At 44.1% G+C, this 22,915-nt stretch overlaps 1 protein-coding gene across 35 annotated transcripts in view; it reads left to right on the forward strand.

The window, feature by feature from the left end:
- The window catches only part of RBFOX1 (RNA binding fox-1 homolog 1), a 2,033,710-nt gene that overhangs the window by 1,891,294 nt on the left and 119,501 nt on the right, over nucleotides 1–22,915 (forward strand). For all 35 annotated transcript variants that reach the window (XM_072835692.1, XM_072835700.1, XM_072835693.1 and 32 more), the window contains 2 exons: nucleotides 15,998–16,141; nucleotides 22,782–22,835. In XM_072835692.1, coding sequence (XP_072691793.1) covers nucleotides 15,998–16,141; nucleotides 22,782–22,835 — 198 coding nt within the window. The remainder of the gene's footprint in view (nucleotides 1–15,997; nucleotides 16,142–22,781; nucleotides 22,836–22,915) is intronic.

Raw genomic sequence — 22,915 nt, forward strand, 5'->3', positions numbered from 1 at the left:
ACTGGCAAAATGACCAGAAGACAGCTCTTCTGGGGATTGGCTTTTCTAAAGCTTTGGCAGCATTTTCTTAAACTGTGGCCCAGACACCACTGGTGTTGTGTGTTACAAATGAACATTGCAGGCTCCAGCCAGTGAGTGACGTGCTATAAAGTGTTGAACAACCTACTTGGGACAGTGGGGGGTTGGAAGGGGTTCAGGAACCTGAGTTGAAGCATTTGCTGATTTCCATGGTGTAAATACTCCCACCCCACCTTTCAGTGCCTCATCACTGAATGCAGAGTTGGCTGGAGATGTGCAGGAGCTCACCGTTCTATAGTATCTCTACCATTCAGTTACAACAACCAGGAAAAAAAAAGCCTCAAGAACAGTAGATAATAGTAAAATGTGGTAAAAGAATTAGGAAGTAATGAGTTTTGAACATTTATTACCATTGTATATATTTTATTTAATTGCCGGTTTCTGTTATTTAATTTTTTATTAAAGGCCACATTTAACAAGAGGCTCATGAAATCCCTGAAAAGTAAACAATCCCCCTTTTTTTTAGCTCTTTATTTCCCTTCCAGTAGATAGTGCCACAATCTATCTTTTTTTATATGTATTTTTTTATTGGAGTTTGATTTGCCAACATATAGTATAACACCCAGTGCTCATCCCGTCAAGTGCCCCCCTCACTGCCTGTCACCCAGTCACCCACCTCCCCTTCCACCACCCCTCGTTTCCCAGAGTTAGGAGTCTCTCATGTTTTGTCACACTCTCTGATTTTTCCCATTCATTTTATCTCCTTTTCCCTATAATCCCTTTCACTATTTTTTTATATTCCCCGTATGAGTGAGACCATATAATGTAAACAACCCCTTTGGTCAAGCTGCAGCACCTCCCAGGCTCCACCCTAGGCTGATAAATCAATGGGTGCTGAAAAGGTTGGAACCCTGGAACCTGCATTTCTAAAGAGTTTCCCCTGGTGATCCTGGTTCAAGCTCCAATTACTGAGCCAGTGCCTTGAGCCTGTTTTAGAGCACATCTGAAGTATGTGTATGAAAGTGACATATAATATGGTAAGCATCAAAAAAAATGTAGATGGGATTCATATTCCTAGCAAATGCTCATGGGCAGCTATGCTAAATGAACTCCACTGTTACTCATCTTAAAAGATTTCTCGAAAAATTGAATAAAAATATTCCAAAGTTTTATTTTATTTTACCCTTCCATGAAGTACGGTTGCTCCATGTTGAAGAATAAGGCAGTAATCCTATTTCCCTGGCAGCCAGCACAGGAGGACGGTTCAGAGGCCCTTCCTGAAAGGCTTACGTAAAGATAACAAAATGTCAGGGAAAGCTGCAGGGCAGGGCTGAATGGAAGAGGAGGCTTGTAATCTCAAATTCAATATAAAAGATCGAAAGCATCAAATCATCAGTCAGCAGAGAGCATCCCCATCAGAATGTTCCATCTGCCTTGGAATTCAACTTTGTGATTGTATTATGATGTATACATTATACATCTCTCTCTCTCTCTCCATATATATAACCTCCTAGGAAAAACCTAGGCACATCTGAGGTCCCATAAGGAAGTCTTGCTTGACTTTGAGAAGAGAAACTGTTTGAAACCTCACCTGCCTCCACCCCACCCCCAACCCCATCCACCTGAAAAACATAAAAGTCTCTTTTCTAGGCAGAGGTTTTAATTCAGGGAGAAAGGCATGCCCTCCCCCTCCCCGCAAATCAAGAGCCGTCTGGTAGCTGTGGACAAATCCTGATCCATGGCAGATCCAACCCAAGGCTTGCAATTTGTCCTCTAAACAATGATTCTGCTTTTGGAAGGTGGATATGGAGCAAAGTTAAAGGATTTCCATGACTAATGTTTACCTCGTGCTCACAAAATGCTGTAAGCCTTTGGTAAGCACTTTGCATGCATTAGGGTTTTAATCCTCCCCCTGTCTCTTGGTTCTTTTCCAGTCACATTGAAGGTAATCAATCAGTAGTCTTTGAATGAATGAATGAATGAATGTATGTGCAAATCCCCATTTTAAAGCCAGAGGTGGTGAGGTGTAAAGGGGCGGAGTAACAAGTCCAAGATCAGATGACTAAGAACTGGAGGTGCCAGCCATACTCGGTTTCCCACTCCGGACACACAAACTCGCACCCTTGCCTCCCCAGGGTATAAAAGAGTAGCCATGAGTTGTGAGAGTCTATCAGAGTCACCCATGAGGATTATTAAAATGATTCATCTTGGGTCTACAGCTACGAATAGTTACTTTGGGAGTGAGGACCAGTAATCTGTGTTTGCGACAACCTCCCCAGGTGACTTAGAGGTGATCCGAAGGGTAGACTTGGATGGAGATAGGCTGAGGTTCTATGTGCAGAGCTCTCCATGCCTCCAACCTGCCTCTTGCTAAGGGTGACCCCCTGCCAGAGTAGGGCCCCCCACTCGGCCCACCCTCCTGAATCTCAGAGCCTTGGCGTTTTAGACACCAATGGCCCCTGCAAGGCCCCCCAAAATCAGTGCCTTCATGTATGTGGGTGTCATACGTTTCATCCAAGAAATGTGACATCATAAGAAACTGGCAGGAGTGTCCTTGAACCCAAGTCCACTGAAGTGAAAGGTCTCCACTTAGAGTCTTCTGGTTGCCGCAGTGGTTTCCATAGTTTCATCTGCCGTCTTGTTTTTTAGGCAGTATAACTAAGAAAAATGGAAATTGTGGAGTACGGATCCATCACACCTTGAAATGGCCAAAGCATATTCTGGGGGCATAATCCTCTCTGTTTCTCTGTGACCTGAGCGGCAGCTGGTCTCGCCCCTCCTCTTGCACACATGAAGAAATGGGCTCTGAGAGGATGGGTGACCACTTGCCCCAGGTCACCCAGCATTGTGGCTGCCATCCACATCTTATCACTTCAGGTCTAACCTCCCCTTATTAGAGCCTTGAATGATGTGATTAGATGAGAGACAGCCCAGGACTGGACTGGTGGGTATTTCTCTTTCTTCATTTTAAGAATTGGACCCATGGACCATTAAAGGTCTGCCTTTGAGCCCTGCTAATATATAACTGCCAACTTCCTAGATGAATAAGATTGTCCAAGACGTTTTCCATATTCTCCTCTTATTGAATGATGTATCTGAAGGTCCTTCAACCAGAGAACTCACCCATTGTCTTATAATTGTATCATTCCTTACTTTTTCTCCCCTGCCATACCAGGAGACCCCGGGGCCCTGGGTATGTCTCATTCATCCTTTATCCCCTCACATCTAGCAAATGTTCTTCATAGCAGAAGGAGCTCTTTAAATGGCAGCCAAATAGAACAGCATAGACCAGAGCCATGGTTTCTCTAAGAACAATCTTGCCAATCTATGGCCCACTGCCTTTTGGTGTCAATAAAGTTTTATTGGAACGTACCAACACCCATCATTCAGTTGTTTAGACATTGCCTGTGGCTGCTTTCACATGCAACAGAGGCAGTATGGCCCACAAAGTCAAACTATTTTTCATACGGCATTTTTAAGAAAAAAAAAATGTGCTGTCTAGGTAAAGAGCAAACTAGAAAGAAGATGAAGTCATTTCTATTTTCAGAGTATATTTCTTAGTATTTCCATCTCCTAACATATATTTACACTCCTCCCCACCCACCAGCACAGGAGAAATTAGCCCACTGATGAATAGGATCTGGAACTCAGAAGTAATCTGAATCATGGCCGTTTGCAGAAATTGTGTACTTTATGTGACAGGATTCTTTGTCAAATGTAGAACAGACACAGCAATATTGCAAAGAATGACATCTACACGTGTGTCTGTGTATACTGGAAAAGCCCCAGTACGCCCAGAGCAAACCCCCCAGAGTGCTTGTCTCTTTGTTCAAAAGCATTTCTTTGAAGAAAGAAGTAATTAGTAAGGAAAATCCTGGGATTTTAGCTGAGATCAGTTCCATCTTAAATTCATCACCAATTTTCCGGCAACTGAGTTGTGTGTTCAGCAATTTTCTTAAGGCCTGGAAAATTTGCATAATGTATAGATTTGCCATTTGGTTAAATTAAATCTTGCATAATATGTTAGGGGAGAATAATCTTTTAGCTAGGTGGATTTGAGGATCCAATACAAAATATCAACTTTTTTTTTTTTTTTACCCTTTTGAAATTAATATTTAAACTGGCCTTGATTTCTGAGTGGGATGGGTTGAAGAAAACCAGGAGGCCAAGGTGAGGTGAGGATAAATCTTCAAGAGACTCGCTCCTGGAGAGGGAGAGTGGGCTGCCAGCAAGAGGGGGAGGCGGCCGGCTCCTTCAGAGGGAGGCTCGCGAGGCTGGGGAACGGGAAGGCTCATCTTAATAATGTCATCAAAGCAGAAGGCAGCGCAGAGTTCTTGGGTGAACTTGACATGTCTCTTGAATCAGTTGGGTACAGGGATGTCATTAACATAGAGACTTGTGCCTGCTTCTTCTCCGGGGATGGATCCACGTAGAGGCTCCCTGGCACAGCCCCAAGCAGCAGGCTGGGGGAGAACTGTCATGGAGAGCGTGCGAGGGCACCTACCACCTCCCCGGGCTCTTGGAAGAGCCTGACGTTCAGAGGACTGGGAAGGAGTCCACAGGATGTTCGGGAAGCCAACACTGAAGTAAGGACCCCCATCTACAAGGAGGGTGGGCAGTGTTGCACATGGACCTTGAAGACACAGGACCTTCAGCAGCTATGGAGGACGATGGGTTGGCAGGTCACCACCCCACACCACCCAAGTATCCCCCACACCCACCAAAGCCACCAGCCCATGCGAGCTCCAGTGGAACGAGAGAAAGCAGAGAGGGGCACTCTCTTCTGACCACCAAGAAGCATCCTGTTTCATTGAATGCCCTCTGGCTCCTCAGTTCCCCCACACACACCCCCCACCTCAACTCCAAAAGAGCAAGACCTAAAAAGAGAAGGAGGAAGAGGGTCCCAGAGGCAGCTCCTCTCGAAGACAGTGCAAAGCAGGGGATGGTAGGGGTGAGGAGGCAGTAAATGCCCCTGCCCGACCAGGACTCAGGTCTAGCAGGACTTGGGCCTGCAGCCGTAGGGAGAGAGTTTGAATCTCACTGACTTTGGAAGCTTTAAAATGGACTGGCCTGAGGTTTTAATAACCACATGGCCAGAAATCTGTTGCATCTTCTTTAAGGGATTTGCCTTGGGAAATTGCAGGGCCTGGGCTCTCAACCATTCTCCCACACTGCCTGCCCTGTCCTGACAGAGCATCCTGAAGCAACTCTTAACCCCTCTGGATGGCGGTTCCTCTATCATCTGATGGGGACAAATGATAGAATCTTCTTCTCTGAGTCATCAGGTGATGCAATGAAGTCTAATGTATGCAAGGAGCTTAAGAGAGTGCTAATCATTCAACCAATGTTTATTAAGTGGCTCGCGGGTGTCAGGCACTGTTCTAGATGTTGATCATCATCATAATTACGGGCTAGGAAGGGCACTTGCATGTACTGACTCATCTAGGGGAGGTGCTAATGATATTTCTATTTTCGAGGTGAAGTAAATGAGGCCCAGAGAGGTTACGTGACTTGCTCAAGGTCACACAGCTAGGAAGTGAGTGGAGTGGGAATTCAAACCCAGGTCACTTTTTCCAGAGTCTACAAACGTTTGCTGTTAACATTATTAGTAGTGGTAGTTATTTTCATCTCCTCGTTCTTGGAACTGAAAACTGAAACTTGGAGCATGGAGAAGGAAAGAAGGAGCCCTTTCTATGGTCTTACTATTCCTGTCCTCTGATAAGTAGACACCAATTCCTGACCCCACCTGCTGTATCCCCAGAGAGTGATATACAGTAGGTGCTCAATAAATAGATTTTGAATGATAAGCAAACACCTGGTTCCAAGTCCAGTGAAACTCCTTTCTCTCCCCAGGACAAAACATTTCATATCCCCAGGTGTTTGCAGGCTGTGCTTCAATGACAGTGTTGTGTAGACCGAACTGTGTCCCTCTCTTCCTTCACGCTGAAGCTTTAAGCCTCCATGTGATGGGATTTGGAGGTGGGGACTTCAGAAAGTAATTAGGGTTAGATGAAGTCATGAGGGCAGGATCCCCATGTTGGAATCAGTGCCCTCCCAGGGAAGGGAAGAAGGGAGAGAGCATTCTCCTTCCACCCTGGGAGGACACAGAGAGGTCGCAAGCCAGGAAGAGAGACCTTACCAGGAGCCATGTGTGCTGACACCCTGATCCCAGCCTTCCCAGCCTCCAGAACCGAGGAAAATAAATGTCTGTGGCTGAAGCCCTCGGGTTTGTGGCATTTTGTTATAGCAGCTCAAGTGCACTCATACAGACACCTCTGCAACCCATCACCTTTACTGATGTGTTAAACACTTGGCCCCTGGTATGCTCATCCTATACTTTCAAAGAGTAAAAAAAAAAAAAAAAAAAAAAAATTGCAAGAGAATTTAGAGTCAGCCCTTCTGTGTCCTGCAGCGCTTCTCCATTCTGAAGAATTTCATCATTCCAGCAGAGCATTGAATTTATTCGGGTTGAGGGAAATGTGATGAGTTTCTTAAATCTGTGTCACCTGGCTATGGAATCCGCCCCGCCGAGCTAGGAAGGAGGCATTAACTACATCCAAAGCTGTGTGATTAACTTATTTGTTTGCCTACAGAGCTAAAATGAAAAAGCAGGAAGCTGAGTGAATCTGCACGAGCCCCGTTTTGAAGTAAGATTGTGAGAAAACCTGAGACGTGGGTTTTAATTCACATTCCCTGAGCTTACCATTATTATTATTTTTAATGGAAAATAACTTTGCACAATCTTGCTTCGTTCTAAATGGAGAATGTGCAATATTGTCTAACGCAGGGTATGAAGTTGATTTAGTATGCATGATTTTTCTCCCCTCCCACCCAGTACTTTTGGTTCTTTGTACACATTCAATATCGTTACATTTTTGCTTAGAACATATATATTTTCCCCCTGAACTTTTCTCGATTGCTTTTTTATCAGGTTTACAAATCAAATCAAATAGGTATATTGCAGAGCTCTGTGATATTATTTTCTGAGCTTATAGTACAATGTATTGAATTATGCCACTCCATGCTCTGCTCCTGCTATTCTCTTCAGATTGAGAGAGAGGGACTGTGGACCCTGTAAATTCACTTGGCGCCCAGCATTACTGGCTAAATCAAGACCACTATTCAGGCTGCAAGAAGAGACAGGGCAAGTGTTCGTTACACAAATCAATTTGGTCCAAAGTACATCGCAGTGGGTACTCAACCATCGCTCACATAATATTGTCAACTTAATCAAATAATGCCTCGAAGACACTCGCAAGCTTTTCTCTCTGAGAAATAACTTGATTGGTGGAGGAGGAAGAAGCAGCTGGCTATTCAAAGGGACACTTTTTATTTATCACCGTTAAGCACTTTGGGCATGGAGAAGAGGAAGCCCGTAGGAGACGAGGGATGCTGAATATTCACTAGGCTGTGCTGGGAGAAAATTGTGCTCATTAGCGTCCTGTCTTGAGTGTTGGATTTCGACACCCTCATGCAGAATTGGGATGCTAAAGGGGGGGAGGGAGAAAAGAAGAAGCTGGACCCAAACCTCCTTTTCTGGAATGACACAATCAATATTCGGTGAGCACACATCATGGGCCACAGTAAAAAATTACTCCATATAGTGTTTATCATTGAGGTGTTCGTGTTCTAGTCAGAGAAGTAGGTAATCTGATAACAAAAAAATATATATGGTTAATAAGGGCTCATGAGAGAGGAAGCATCTGAAGCAGCCTGGTTTGGTTTGATTTGGGGTTGTTGTTGGGGGATAGGGCCCTATTCACAGAGCTCGTCGCTCTGGTTCCCGCCCAGACTGAGAGCACAGGCAGTTAGAACTCCCAGCGAATTTCACTTCTCTGTGCAAGCGCTTGTCAGGTGCCCTCTAGGGCTGGGCTGTCTTTAGACCTTGACCCTGAGAGGCCATTGAGGGCTGAAGTATGGCGTGCAGGATATGGAGTGAAATACCTTGGGTTCTTGTCCTGGCTCCACCATCTCCTGGCTGTGTGACTTTGGACAGGTGACTTAACCTCTCTGAGCTTAAGAGGGTGGGATCAGTGGGATCAGGTGTGAGAAACCCCTAGCCCGATAGCGGGGTCAGAGTAGGACCTCAGCACGGTTTGATATTCAATATCCTATTCCAGATCCATTAGCCAATTCTACACAAGGCTCATAAGCAACCAGTAGACAGTAGTGTTCAGCATCAACCGTTTCGACTTGGGATTGGGGAGGGGCGAGTGGCCTCACACAGCAGTGGTCCTTATCCAGGGGTCCAGGGATGTCTGTGTATCCTTCAGGGAGTCTGTGAACTTTATATCCACAGGTTCCAGGGATTAGGGTATTATTAACATTTTGAAGGGACCATTTTTCTGCCGGCTACAGGTATCTGTTGAGCCCATGGCTGGTACGACTGGGGAACTGAATGTTTAATTAAATTCAACTTTAATTAAAATTTAAACACTGACACTTGATTCAGTTATTAAAAGCCTTTTAGGTGTGTTTTGAAAATCTTGGCTATTCAACTGTCAATTTTTCGAAGTCTAAATATAGATAAGGTATTTCCAGTGAAAATGGAGTCTCCATGTTGAGATGATGAGCCGTAAGTACAAATTACATATAAGATCTCAAAGACTGGGGCACTTGGGTGGCTCAGCGGTTGAGCGTCTGCCTTCGGCTCGGGGCATGATCCCGGGGTCCTTGGGATCAAGTCCCATACCCAGCTCCCCACAGGGAGCCTGCTTCTCCCTCTGCCTGTGTCTCTGCCTCTCTCTCTGTGTCTCTCATGAATATGTAAGAAAAATCTTAAAAAAAAAAAACAAAACAGATTTCAAAGACTTAGGGGAAAAATAATTTAAAATTTCATTTACATTAATTACATATGAAGTACTAGTTTTAATAAATTGGATTAAAATAAATATATCCTAAAAATTAATTCCACATGTTTCTTTTTACTTTTCTGAAGTGTGGCTTCTAAGAGCTTTGAGATATGTATGTGACCCCTGTTTCATTTTATTGAAAGGGACTGCCCTAAAGCGCATGATCACCGTCCTTGAACTGTATCTAGTACTTGGTTGTGAGTACATGTGTTTTTTATTTCCATCGTGTAAGAGAGGAAAAATAATTTTCCCTGTGTTCTTCTAGGTTCTTGGCTAAAACACCCCCTGATAAAAGAGAGATTAACAGGAGACGAAGAAATAGGAGCTTAATAAGAGGTATACCTCCTGTAGACATGGGACCTACCCAAGAAAACCAGCTAACTCCCTGGAATGGTCCAAGCCACCAGCTTGAACACCATCTCCAGCTAAAGACAGAAGATGCTGACTAGCTGGGGGGCTAGTCATCGATGGGTTTATCTGGAAAAGCCCAGTAATCAAGGGTGAGGTTGTTCTCCCCATTGAGGCTATTGTCTTGCTTTTGAAGAGTTTCTAGAGATTTAGTTACTTTCTTTTCCTGCGACCTCCAGGAGGGAGACACCCCTACAAACGGAGAATTTCCTTATAAATGTAAATTTCTCTTACAAAAGGGTAACTTCTAGTCTTTTCTGAGCTTCTCCTGTGTCTGCTGCTTCTTAAAAATAATCATCCCAAAAATAACCCTCATGCCAAAGAGGCATATTTTGGGGTGGCAAAATATAATTTGGTACCGTTCTCGTTTTATTTCTTGTGGTTGTCTCCCCCACTACAGGCGCTCAGCACTGTGCTTCCAACCCTCCAATTTCTCTCTGAATTCTGATTTCTGCTGACAGCTGCACCGCATTTTACTCATCCGTCCTTGTGATGGTCACCTGTGTCGCCTCCAGCAACCTGGGACCACAGACAACTCTTGATGGGATCTTTTATCCCTTCTTGCATCTGAGGCGACAGGCTTAGAAGGGTTTAAGGAGCTGGGCTAGTATGTGACAGGCCTGGAGTTTAGGTCAGAGATATCCAGGGACAATTATCTTTTGCCTGTGCTCCCACGAGGTACCTGGTCCTCCCTGAAGATGGCACACAGGTGAGCTCAGGAATGCCTCATAGGCTCAGAGAGGAGACGTGGGGCGGGGCCACACTCTCAAAGGCACATACAAAACTCTGCAGATTCTCTCCAACAGTCATCCCTGGATTGGTCGATATCAAAATCCAATTTCACTAGGATTAGCCTTGGGTTGCTCAGAGCTATTCATTGAATTAGGAACGATTATAGCAGAGGGAGCCCCGCGGTTCTTTATTAAGGTCTTTGCGGAAGCACTAAGTGATCTTCAGGAGATTAAAGTGCCAGTGGTGTTTTCTTAACATTTATAACCTGCGCCGATATCTGGGGAGTTTGTTTATTAGGAAAAATTCTGCGGCACACATCCTGCCTCCTAATAGGGCCTTCGAACTGCGCCAGAGCAGAAGCTGGCTTTGCCGTCCTAATGAGCTTATTTGGGAACCTCTGCCAAGTGCTGCCTGGAAACCCACCTCCTGAGGCCAATGGACTTCCCATCCAAGTGGGGTCCTGCAGCCTTGTCTGCATGATGGGGAGGCTGCATCTGAGAGCCGTCAGTGTCGGTGGGCTCCGAGAAATGGACGACAAAAGCGAATGGTTATTAACACTGTTCGTAATAGGAACGATAGGTATCCCCTGTGTATTCATGGGACTTACCTGTCATGATACTTTGCTTTCTTACCCCACTCAGAAGGGCCCAGCAGACAGGCATTTATCATTTCACCCGTATGCAAAGAGCAGGAGCCGTGATGTTAGCCCTCCTGCAGCTCACTTGTAGCAAAGCCATCGATACTCACCGAGAATGTACTGTGCACTCTGGGGTATAGTTCTAGATGGTGCAGTTTTGCCCTCCCAGGGGGACATCTGAACCCCAGATTTGTCTTGGTTGTCTTGCTCACTGTCATATGGTTGGTGGAGGCCAGAAATGCTGCTGAATATCTTAGGGTGCTCAGGACGGCCAACACCAAAGAATTAAGCAGCCCCAGTGTCAGCATTTCTGCTGCTGACAAACTGCTGCGGGTGGCACGGGGCATGGTAGGGACAGAACAGTGAATGGAAACTCCCAGGTCTCTGTTCTCACGGACTTCCACATTCTGGTGGACAAGACAGTTTCAACATGGTAGAAACTAACAGAAGCCTCTAATACAAAGGCAAGAAGGGGTATGTGCTATAAAAAGAGTGAACAATTAGGGAGACAGGAGATGCTGACGGTTGTGATAACAGGGCCAGTGAGGACTTCTCTGGTGGGTGCTGTTGGGGTAGAGAGCTGGTGGGCAAGAGGCGGCAAGCCACATGGGCATCTGGGGAGAGAATTTTCCAGGCAAGCCCAAGGAGGAGAGGATTTTCCAGTCCAAGGAGGAAGAGGTGTGACACCTGAGGAGGGAGCATGCTGCGTGCGTGGAAGGAGGAGGCAGGTGGCCAGTGAGTTAAGGAGGGGAACCTCAGGAAGCAAGGGGGTCTGGACCAAAGCATGCTGGATCTCACAGCCCAGGGTGAGGGTCTGGACTGGAGCGTTCTGAGAGGGAGAGTGCCCTGGCCATTCTACTTCTACCTCTCGCACCCTTTGTTCTCTCAATCTCCTCTTGTCTCTGAGCGAGCAGACCAGGGGTCATTTGCTTGGTCTTTCTCTTCTACCTTCTGATCTCCCAAACATGGTTATGAGGCACCTTTCCGACTCAGCTAGGTCCCACTTTTGGAGCCGAAATGATACTTTAGAAGAATCAGACACAGGTAAATCAAGAGTGGTTCTTCCAGCCGTTCATTCTGAGTAAGCCTTGATATGTACTAGTCTTCAGGGGTGTAACTACCAACCAGGTAGCCCCCATTTTTTGAGAATACACATTCTTGGATGTGCAATTTCTTCAGCAGCTTTCTCAGCATTTTCTCATTATTTTATTTTTGTCCTTAGAAATTTCACTCTGTGTGTTTGCCATAAGTTTCATCGACCTTCTCAGGGATGCTGTGACTGCTTATCCACCAGTGTGAGGTACAGTGTTAGGTTCAGGGAACTCACAGACCTGTCCTTATTTTGAGAGTGTTGGCTGCCTTTCAGGAGGCTGGCAGAGGGCCTCTCAGCCCAGCGAGGGGTGTCATTACATCCAGAGGTAGGTTCACCAAAGCAGCCTGAGAGCCCGGACTGGGGTGAAGGGAAGACTCACATCTCCTCGATGTAGGTAACTCATTAGAGTTCCCAGTGTGACCGATGGGACCCTAGGACAGCTCGGACAGGGACATTCTCTCTCCTCCTAGACCTGGTGTGAGGCCAACCCTTTGGAGAACCTCATGCCACTTCAGTGGTAGAAAATGCATCCACCGCCTTGGTAACAGCTACTCATGCTATGTGTACTTCAGGTTTGTCCATATTTAGAAGAAGATTACGATGGTGGATTGAATGTGGCCTTCAAAACATGTGTTCACATCCCATCCTTCGTAAATCCATGAATATGACCTTATTTGGACAAAAGGTCCTTGCAGATGTAATTAAGGATCCCAAGATAAGATCTAGGGTGAGCTTTACAATTTTAGGGTGACTAATGCCCTTATAAGAAGAAAAAGGCAGAGGGAGATGTGAGTCCCAGATGCACAGAGGGAAGAAGGCCATGTGAATCGGAAGACAGAGATTGGGGAAAGGCAGCTTCATGCCAAGAAAGCACCGGAAGCTGGAAGAGGCAAAGATTGTCTGTCCCCTGGAGTCTACGGAGGGGGTGTGGTCCTGCCAGCACCTTCACTGTAGATGTCTGGGCTTCACAATCATGAAGGAGTATATTTCCGTTGCTTTTAGCCACCATGTTTGTGGTAATTTCTTAGGTGGTTAATGTAGGGACCTAAAACCCAGGCTTATCCCAAATACGTTTTCCCTGACAGTTCCCAGCAAAAGGTCTCACCCCGATATACCCAATAGGAGAGTCAGTGAGGACCATTCTGGAAGGCTTCACCCCTCCATGCCCCAGGCTCTGTAGTGGGCCTCTGGATTCTGATGCTCTCTTCCCTCTCCTCTCCATTCACCCGCGATGTCAGAAACACTTTTGGTTTGTTTTCCATTTTACGTGTTATCTTTAAAAATTACTTTAAATACACAGGTATTCCGACATAACAATTTATGAGCATTTGTACACATGCCCGCACTACAAAATGATTAATTGAGCGTTGTATGTTTTTATCAAAGGAAACAACGCGAAGATTTCTCCAAAGTCCTGTTTGACTAAAGATGATTAATTTTAATTTTCACATGAGCGGCATAATGCTATTAATCATTTAATGTGTTTAATCATAATCTCTGTAATTCCTAATTAGGTTTATAAAGCTGAAACATCCAGCAGTTATGTACAAATCCAAATCTAAGTTTCTTTCTTGGGATGAGAAGGGGCTTGCTTTAATTTGCATTCGAACAGCAACTCCTAACTGGAGGGAAGAAATGGACTGCAAGCTAGGGTCTCAGCTGCTGAGTCTGCAAACTTAGAGTCTTAGGTCCGAGTACCAAGATCCCGGCTGCGTGATTCAAGGACATCTCTGGGTCTTGGTTGTGTCACCACACCTCATGTCACCAGCAGAGAGAACACAGCTCCTTGCTTTGTTTGGGCCTGGGTATTATAATATCATATGCGATTATCACTAGAAGATGCAAAGTAGGTGGACCATTCACTCCTTCACTCATCACTTTATTGATATACTCGTCATCCCTCCCCCTGCTCCATCAGTGACTCAGCCAACCATCTGACCTGCGTGTATCATTTGTCAGCCATGGCTCAGCCCTGGTGTCGGGTGCTGGTCACATCACACCCTGTGACGATCCATAAGTGGCCCCTCTTCATTTTTATCATGAAATATACGCTCTTGCTCTGCACACAGGACCCTTTGTGATCCTACCCCTGCCACCCCCCACAGTGTGCTGTTCTGACTGTCCTTCCTGCACATGACCAGTGACACTAAGGTGAACATGTACTTACTAAATCCAGACCCCAATTTCACCTCCACGTTTTTGCCTGTGCTTTGCCCTCAGCTGGCACAACATGGGCCCCCTTCCTCTCTCCCATCAGACATCTCCCACGGAAAACACAAGCTCCAGAACTGACAGGCCTCGGAGACCATCCAGCTGTGTGGTGTGCCTCTGCTTTAGGTTTACTGGGCCCTCTGTGAGTCACTCTGATCCCAGCCTCACGACTGTCTTTCTCCTACTTCCCTCTCTTGCACTGAGCTGGGAACTGCGTGTGTTCAGAGGCTAACTTATGTGTCCAATATATAGCAGCTGCTCAGTAAAAACATGTTTAACAAGCAAATGAGAACCTTTCCTCTCTCTGTTTCCTGAGAGAGGCTTTTTCATTCCTTGTTTTTGACATTTTGAGAAAAAGTCACCATCACTCGAAAAAATTCATTGCCTTCCATTTATTGAGTTCATGTGCCAAGAACTCTGCCAGGTTTGGCCTATATTACCGCATTCAGGCTTCACAGAGCCTTAGAAGGTGTGCTGTATTGTTATTACTCATTTTCCAGGTTGGAAGACTGTCACCATCCTCCTCCTTTATTCCACTCCAACAACACAGACAAAATGACCAAGCTCAGTGTTGTCATTGTCATGACGTAGCGCTTCAAACTTGCAGAGGTCATCCTTCTGATACCAAACCAGCTTGGAAGAGTAGGGTGCCAGCCACTGGGAGATCTTGACTTCAAAATGCCATTCAGGGGGTACTAGGAAGGAGAATGCAAATGAAGTCTGCCAAGAAATACAAGAATTGGCAAGAAAATCACTAATTATGCCCATGTCATTGTGATATATACGATCTATAAATCACCTTTATATATAACATTTCTATTTATATGTATATATAAAAAATATAATTTATATATATGTATGTACATATATATATTTCACTTTATGAAGTTGTCTTCTCTGTGTCTTTATTATCTTACACCTGCTTGGTTGCTTTGATGGTTTTGTCCCAGTGATATGCTTCTGCATTGTTTAAAAGTAGGTGAGGCCAACCCCTTCCTCATAAATTACATGGGCTTCCACATAGGTTTTCCATTATAGTTTTGGAGAAGCAAGTAGCTCATGTGGATGGCATCACCTGCCACCCAGAGGCAATAGATGCTAATTGCAGAGAAAGTATCTAGAAGCATCTCTAGAACCAAGAGTATGGGGATGGCTATAATGATACCAAATATTACTATGACTTTTCTTCTAGTTTCTGCTTATGTTGTGCTGATATAATATCATGCTTTCCAAGACTTTTATTATGCCAAGAGTGGGAAGCAGAGTAATGAGTTACGCTAATAGCGTAGCCTTGTCGACACCAAGATAGTCCATAGAATATCCTGGAGGTGTCTAGATCCATGCTGTCTGACCTGGAAACCACTAGCTATGGGTGGCTACCGAGGACCTGAATTGTGGCTAGTGTGAAGGAAAAACTAGATTCTATATTTTTCTTAATTTTAATTCATTCAAACTTAAATAGCTATGCAAAGTCAACTGTAATGGACGGTATGGACGTGCATGACCAAGAAATCAGAAGATAAAACCTTAAAAAAAAAAAAATAAGTCAATCAGATGGCTACTTGGACTGCAGAACACCGAACAGCCTTCTCAAATGTTTTATTACATTTGCTAACGTTTTATCTGGACAGTCGCAACAATTATGTAGGTGTATCTTAAGATTTTGATTAAGGGGATATACCCTCTCCTACCTTTAATGAGGAGGTTTTCTCTGATTGCCTGTTAAAACTCCCCGAACACCTCATGCCAACTACCCCTCCCCCTGCTTTATTTTTCTCCACGGTGCTCTCCTCCTACCAGTTCCGAATGTATTTATTAATAAGCTTATTGCCTCCCCTGCCCCCATAAGAATCATGCTCCATGAGGGCAGGAAGTTTGTCTGCCTGGATGTTAAATAAATACTCGTTGAATGAATGAATGACCCAGCGGCTCCTTCCTTGTCCTTCTTCCTTTGTTCCAGCATTTTCCTACCATTCAGGGGAAGCAAAAGCACTTTGGAAAGAGCACACAGGTCCACTCAGAGCCTCTTTACTCTTGTCCTTTTAGCAGACAGATGACGCGGCACCAACGGATGGCCAGCCCCAGACACAACCTTCTGAAAACACAGAAAACAAGTCCCAGCCCAAGCGGCTGCACGTCTCCAACATCCCCTTCAGGTTCCGGGATCCGGACCTCCGACAAATGTTTGGTGTAAGTAGTGCGTTTCTCCTCTGCTGTGCCCACTCTGGGGTCCCCGGAGCCCTTTCCTCCTCATGTAAGTCTTTGGTATTTATAACATGAAGATGAGATGTTTGCATGGGGGAAAAGAAAGGCATTTTAAATCCTAGTCTGTAGGTATAGTGGGGCCAGAGTCTCTTTATGATTTTAGTGTAAGTGTCTTTGTATACGTTCACCATGTTCCCATTTGCCAAATGGTCTTCTAATTAGTAACTGGAAGGTCAAATGGGAAATGAGCTCCCAGGAGAAATAGCATTGAAAGGAGCCCATTGACGATCCTAAATCGAGTAGCTCAGGGCCCCATGTCATGACTGAAATAAACATTCTGTGTCCTTTCAGCTCTTCTTTCTTTTGTATGTGCCACGGTTATCATGCCGTATTCCTACAGACCTCACTCTTTCCCAGGCACCGGGCATTTAAGATTTCAGAGGCAGCTTTAGAGATTAATGAGTTCTGCATTAAGCTTCATTGAAAAGCAAAACAAAGAAAGCCAGAGATTTCTAAGTCTGACTTGCCTCCTGCAGTATACATTCTCCTGGAACCAATGATGAGGATTCAGAGGTCCTGTGCCTCTGAATGGTTCTAGAAGTATCTCTAGATGCTGTGATGTTCTGTGCCACAGATGACAGCCTTGCCCAGGTACCATGATTGAAACACAGAGCAGGGCAGAAACCACCATCAACCAGGAGAAAATAGATGATAGAGTGCTTCCTCGTGGGACATGATGACTCGGATTCTTTTTCTGGACGAAATCTTGCCCTGTCCACCTTGAGAAGGAATGAGTTAGCCACGTCTTCGGGCTCAGTTCTGCCAAAGGACAAAACTCTGACAGGGCTTAGATAGCCTTAGCTTTTTAGGGTTTGGGGCTTGGTTTGGTTTGGTTTGGGTTGGGTTTGGTTTTCGGTTTTTCAAATGTAGTCAGCCTATTTGTCCATGACATCTATCCTAGCGTTGATGAGAGGTGTCTGTGGATTCTCTGAACAGAACTACATCTTTAGCATTTGACTTAGAGTAAAGGTTGGCTACCTGGAGATTCTTCTAAGAGTTTGTGGATGGATGCAAATGTTACACAAGGAATAAGAAGAGGCAAAACTTTACTGCCTAATCCCGGCCAAAACAGACATCATTCCCCCAATGAGAAGGGGAGCTCTGTTTCATCACTCTGCGATTGTGGGGTTAGCTTGCTTGCACCTTTTATTTCTTTAACATGCATGATGTTTATCAAGTCCGCATCTGACACAAAGGCAGAGCTAGCGTCCTAATATTCAGATACCCAGACTTGAATCCTGACATTTCAGAGGAAAAGGTCAGCTTCTGCACTTTTATCTCTCTCGTTTGGTAATAACCTTGAGTTGAGCCCTCTAACTCTTGCCGAGTAGAGATACCCCCGGGCACTCTCAGGTCAAAGATGACTTTGAAAAGTGCAGAGCATTCAAAGTGAAAGTGGAGGTTAAGTGTGTATAAAGCAGTGAGACCAGGTTTGAATGATGGGCAGCCCGAGGAATTAGATTCCTTTTGCCACGTCAGGTTAGAGCCTTGCTCTGCGGTCCATCTTTACTCGTCAGGTGTCCCTGGGATGTTGGCTTTGAATTTGGCCCTCTTAATGACCATCCTGGTGTTCTTTCTTGGTGTCACTCACTGCAACCCACCCTGAGGGTGCTCTTCCCTCCCTGGTCTTCTCGGTTATCTTGAAAGTCACCGGAGGGCTACACGGCTGAGTCAGAGGGGTATTGGCAATATCCACAGCTGGAACTCCCCAAGACAGCACCCTTTCTTGCACGGATATCTGAGGCTCTCTGTTATTACGGGGCGAGGGCAGGGGATGCAGAGCAAAGTCTTGTCAAAGATCGAATGTACTACCAGTTTTCAAGCCATGATCAAAATTGACTGGTTTCAGAGCCAGTTTCTGTAAAAATCATAATTTTCAAGCAGCTGACAAGACGTCGACTTGACAAGATGATAGATAAGCTTAGTATCCATTAAGAAAATACAGCATACATTGAGTAATATTGAAATTAATTTCATTCATCACAAACAGCATCTGGGTTCATTTTAAAAGTACAGAAGAATTTTTTTGTATGAGTTTCAGCTATAAAAATTTTCAGACACTTACAGGTTCCTGGATTCCTTGTAATAATGCTGAGGCCTCCTTAGTCTACAAGCACTATTCTGACAAAATGGAATTGAAATACTAAAAATCTGTTCTTTCCAGCCAAGCACTGGGAAGGCAATCCCATTCTGGTTATGTGATACATTTAGTGGCATGAATCATGTTGAACAGCATCTGTAAACATTCTGATTGGCTTCCCACACAGTTGAGAGAATTAAGTGTGGTTTCTTCTTTTAGGTCACAGTCACTGTTAGAAATGACATTTTGATTCCAGGCAGGTCTTTTCCAAATCATCTGGACATGAGATAGCTCCTCTCCTTCTGTTGCTCTATTTTGCGTTGGCCCCTTCACTTTGGCAGGGGCTAGAATGGGGAGTAATTACAGAGAAAAATCCTGAAAGAGATTTTTGTGCTTTTCTTCTTTGTCTCCTTTTGTTCAGTGCAGCCATGGAGATCTGAAACCAAAACCAAAACAAGACAAAAAGGGAAGCTCCTTTCCCAAACTGCCTAAAATCTTGCTGTGCTCGTAACCACTTTTGTAACCATTAATAATTCAGCTGTGAAGTTTGCAATTTCTGCAGGCCTAATGGTCAGTGTAGGTACTTCACATTTTGTTTTTAATTTGTGGCTTCAGGGCCTATTTATTGCAATTCTGGCGACCTTTCTTCCATTATGTTTTTCAGTACTTGATATTCTTCATTTCTTCCTCCTTTGGAAGCATTTGTTCTAGTGGTTGGCATTAAATCTTCTAACTATTCAGAGATTTCCTTCCTTCTTTCTTTCCTTCCTTCCTTCCTTCCTTCCTTCTTTCCAAGATGGAACATTTCTTTTTTTTTTTACTTTTTTTTTTATAAATTTATTTTTTATTGGTGTTCAAAGATGGAACATTTCTTGGTCAAGAAGTTATGTGGCCCTGGTGGAGTCAGAGTCTTTTCACGCCACCAGTTGGGGCGTGAGAGAACAGATCAGGGGCGTTGGTTCTGGATGTTTCACTGGAAGAAATGTTGGTTCTGGCCTCGCTACTTCATTCTTGAGCTCTGTCCTCATCTCAGGGAGCATTCATGAGGGTGTGCATCTTTTCTGTTTGAATTGTTGATGATCTCATGAAAGGAACGTGTGGATTTCCACCAAATTGATTATGATGGCTTGCTTTTGGACAGAATGGTTCTTTAACCTAACATTTAAAATTTACACACACCTGGGTTTGGGGTGAGAGAGGTGGTTATGATATTTCCAGACCACTGACCTGACATATTGCATCATAGAACTGTTTTCAGAAGCCAGCTACTCAGTGAGTGTAAGATTAAGATTTGCACAGTACCCCTGTTGACGTCACAGCCTTGCTTTTGTTATCAAAATACAGACCCTCTGGGTGTGAATATGATCGACTGAAGTCACTCATTCTTGTCACCCAAAAACAGGTCACGTGACTTTCAGAACATGCAAAAGAAGTTTTCACAGTCACCTTTTTAGTAATAACATAGAGATGGTTGCACCTTTGGCATTAATGCCAAATTCCATGCACCATGCTGTTATAACTAGTGAAGTCTTTTTTTTGGACCTGGCATGGTGCCTTCCATTTCTGCATTCCAAACATGAAGCCAATCCTAGGAAAACTGAGATGATGCCTTTTTCTTTGCCTGCGTGTGCTCTTTGAACTAACCTTTACTTTCATGTTTTATGCTGTATCCACTGAGCATCTTCCACAGTTTTTCAGAGAAATATTATTTGATCTGAGAATGTCTCAAAATGCCTGGTACGTACTTGCCCCAGTGCGTCCCTATAAGCTTCCGGATTTTATTCTTGATACAGCTATTGAGACACCTTGCGTGGATCCTGAGATGTTGTTGAACGCGGCTGCACATGGGTGTTGAGCAAACTAATGCGAGTTAAGTCTGCGAGTCATGTCTATTTAAACTGAACATGTGCCAGCTGTGTTTACATCATTAGTACCAAACTTCCCAATTAAACTGTTGATACTATAAATATAGTACGCAACTGTCTCAGGAATGGGGCTCATATCAGCGTTCTTCTCACTGCTCGTTTCACTGGCTCTGAGAATCATCCACCCAATGGCAACTGCCAGAGAGGCAAACATTTGAGACCATTTCAGGGCATATGGTGTCATTGTTTCATTTAGGGAATGACACATGCTGGGATTACTTCTTGATTGGTTGGTTCTGTCTCAACCCAATCTTATTTTAAAGGGAATGTTTTCATGTTGACTGCTTAGAGAATGTTCCACGATGACATTTGCCTCGTGGTTTTGGAAGGAGTCCTTTACAAGCTTCCCTGTTCATAAATATGTGTGCTTTCACGCTCGTAGGCCTGAAATAAATATGATAGCATCTGTGTGGACTGAATAGTCCGAGGAGGTCGTATGGAAATCACTGGTTCTGGGGAGATCACAAACTGGCAGAGTGTTTACTACTAAATTCAGTTCACCTTTGAACGGCAAATCCCGCATTTCCCAAAACTGAAAGTTTTCTTCTTCTATTTTTAACAACATTCTCTGCCCAAATCTAGGGCACTGAAAATGCTCTGTAGAATATTCTCCTGACCCAAAGGAAATTAGAGTGTGCACAAATTGCAGGCTGAGGTAGCTACCAGTTTCCTGGTATTTCCATTGTACCTTCTGGCAGTGTAGCCCTTCCTTCCCTCTCCTCTCCCAGCTGAGCATCTTCGTTTCTTCCAATCCTTCTACTTCTCTGGGAAGAAGAGAAGCACGTCCATCCACTCCACAAGACAAATTCCATCCGCAGTCCCCTGACTGCATCTGTATCCTGAGGCATGGGCACGTTTCCATGACATAGCTTTGGGTTTCCTTTTTCTCCACCATCAGAACTACTTTTGTTTCAAGGTTTTGAGCTATTTCTCTTCAACCAAGGTTTTGTGCATATTTCTTTTTCTGTCTTTCCAAGGAAAGTGGATTCATTTGTATGTTCCAGAGGATAGCCTCTGTATGTTTCAAATCTTTTTTTTTTTTTTTTCTCAAATCCTAGTAGGACCCTTTTGACACTTACTCTCAGCCCCCTACCCCCATGGCCGTATCGTGTGACTGAAGCACAGTGGGCAGGGGGGCTGCCTCTGATTCTCTGTGTTCTAATCATTTGTTCCTTTTCTGTCCCCTCCCAACCACTCTGTCCCCTGCTACATGGAGGCTGCTTAATGCTTTCCACCCAGGGGAGAGAGACGGAACACAGAATCTCCTCGGGCAATAAAGGATATAATAAAAATCCAGGCTGCAAAAGCAAATGGAATAATACAAAAGCTCAAAATAAAGGAAAAGAAGGATGGGCATATTCCTTCATATGGTTCTGTTTACTTTTTAATCACTAAAATGAGCACTTGCCCTCATTCTGCATCAGGGTAAAATTCCCATCATAGTTTTCCTGGGCCATGTCACATGCCTTTATGACGCTCTCTCCCACCTGCATGCTCAAGAAATACCCACCCATGAATTGTATTTCATGCAATCTAAGAAAAAGAGAAAGGACTCCAGTGTCAGGGGAAAGGGATCTTGGACTATCAGATGCTTCTGGTTTCAGGGTCTGTATTCCCTTCTTTTCAGGGTGTGAATCACAAATTGCTTGATGTGCATTTCTCACTAGGACTATGAGATTTAGCAAATTTTAAAAAAATGCAGGATAACAATAGCTGAATTTGAATGTTAGATAACATATTTTATTAAGTCTGTCTTAAATATTGAGGGGACATAATTATCCTGAAAAATTTGAAATTTAAATTTAACCAGGCATCTGTAATTCAGTTGGCTGCCCCATTTGTAATTTGAAACCATGTTTCCGGGCTTAGCCATGTGGAGTTGTTTTCACTTGTTATAGAGCCTATCCTTCCTGATTGTTAAAATCTATTTATTTGTTTAACAAAATGGAGAACCATCTTGAGAGAAGTAGGTTTCGGCCCCAGGGCTAATCACAACTATGCTGGTGTCTTGATTATGATGGATGTCCATGTGGTGGATCTTGCTTTTATCTGTTTGTTCTTGTCTTATGTGGCCTGGCTATTACCCTAGCTTATATGGGGCCAAGGGCCACAATCCTCATCATCAGATTCTACTTGGACATTTTACTATCAAAATCTTACCTCGTCAAGGATCTTTCTCCTGGAGGCTAGTGGAATAGCCTAGGAGGGTCAGGTTACACACAAGCCACTTTTAATCTTTGCTGCTCAGTGCCTGGGAAAGCAACTGTGGACACATAAAGCAAGGAAACTAGAACTAACCACTCGATTACACATTTTGCACCAGGCCCGTACTAGGACATCTCACCTGGCGGGGTATCCAATAAAATGGAAATTGTTTGTGTGGTTGTGCTTTCTCCTGGTTCAAGCACATCTCTAAGGATACAACAATATAAAATGTCTATCCTTGATATTAAAAGAGGAAGAGAAAAAAAACAAACTCTGACTTGGGGTGCAATTACCAATGTGCATAATATGATTTACTCCATTTCTCTTGCTTATAAACATTTCTATTTCTTTGCAGCAATTTGGTAAAATCTTAGATGTTGAAATTATTTTTAATGAGCGAGGCTCAAAGGTAAGCAATTTAATTTACTTTAGGATTGTTTAGCTTATTTTTAAACGTTTGCTATGGATAATGGGAAACAACTGCACTGT

This window comes from Canis lupus, chromosome 8 (assembly GCF_048164855.1).
Source record: "Canis lupus baileyi chromosome 8, mCanLup2.hap1, whole genome shotgun sequence".
Lineage (NCBI taxonomy): Eukaryota > Metazoa > Chordata > Mammalia > Carnivora > Canidae > Canis > Canis lupus.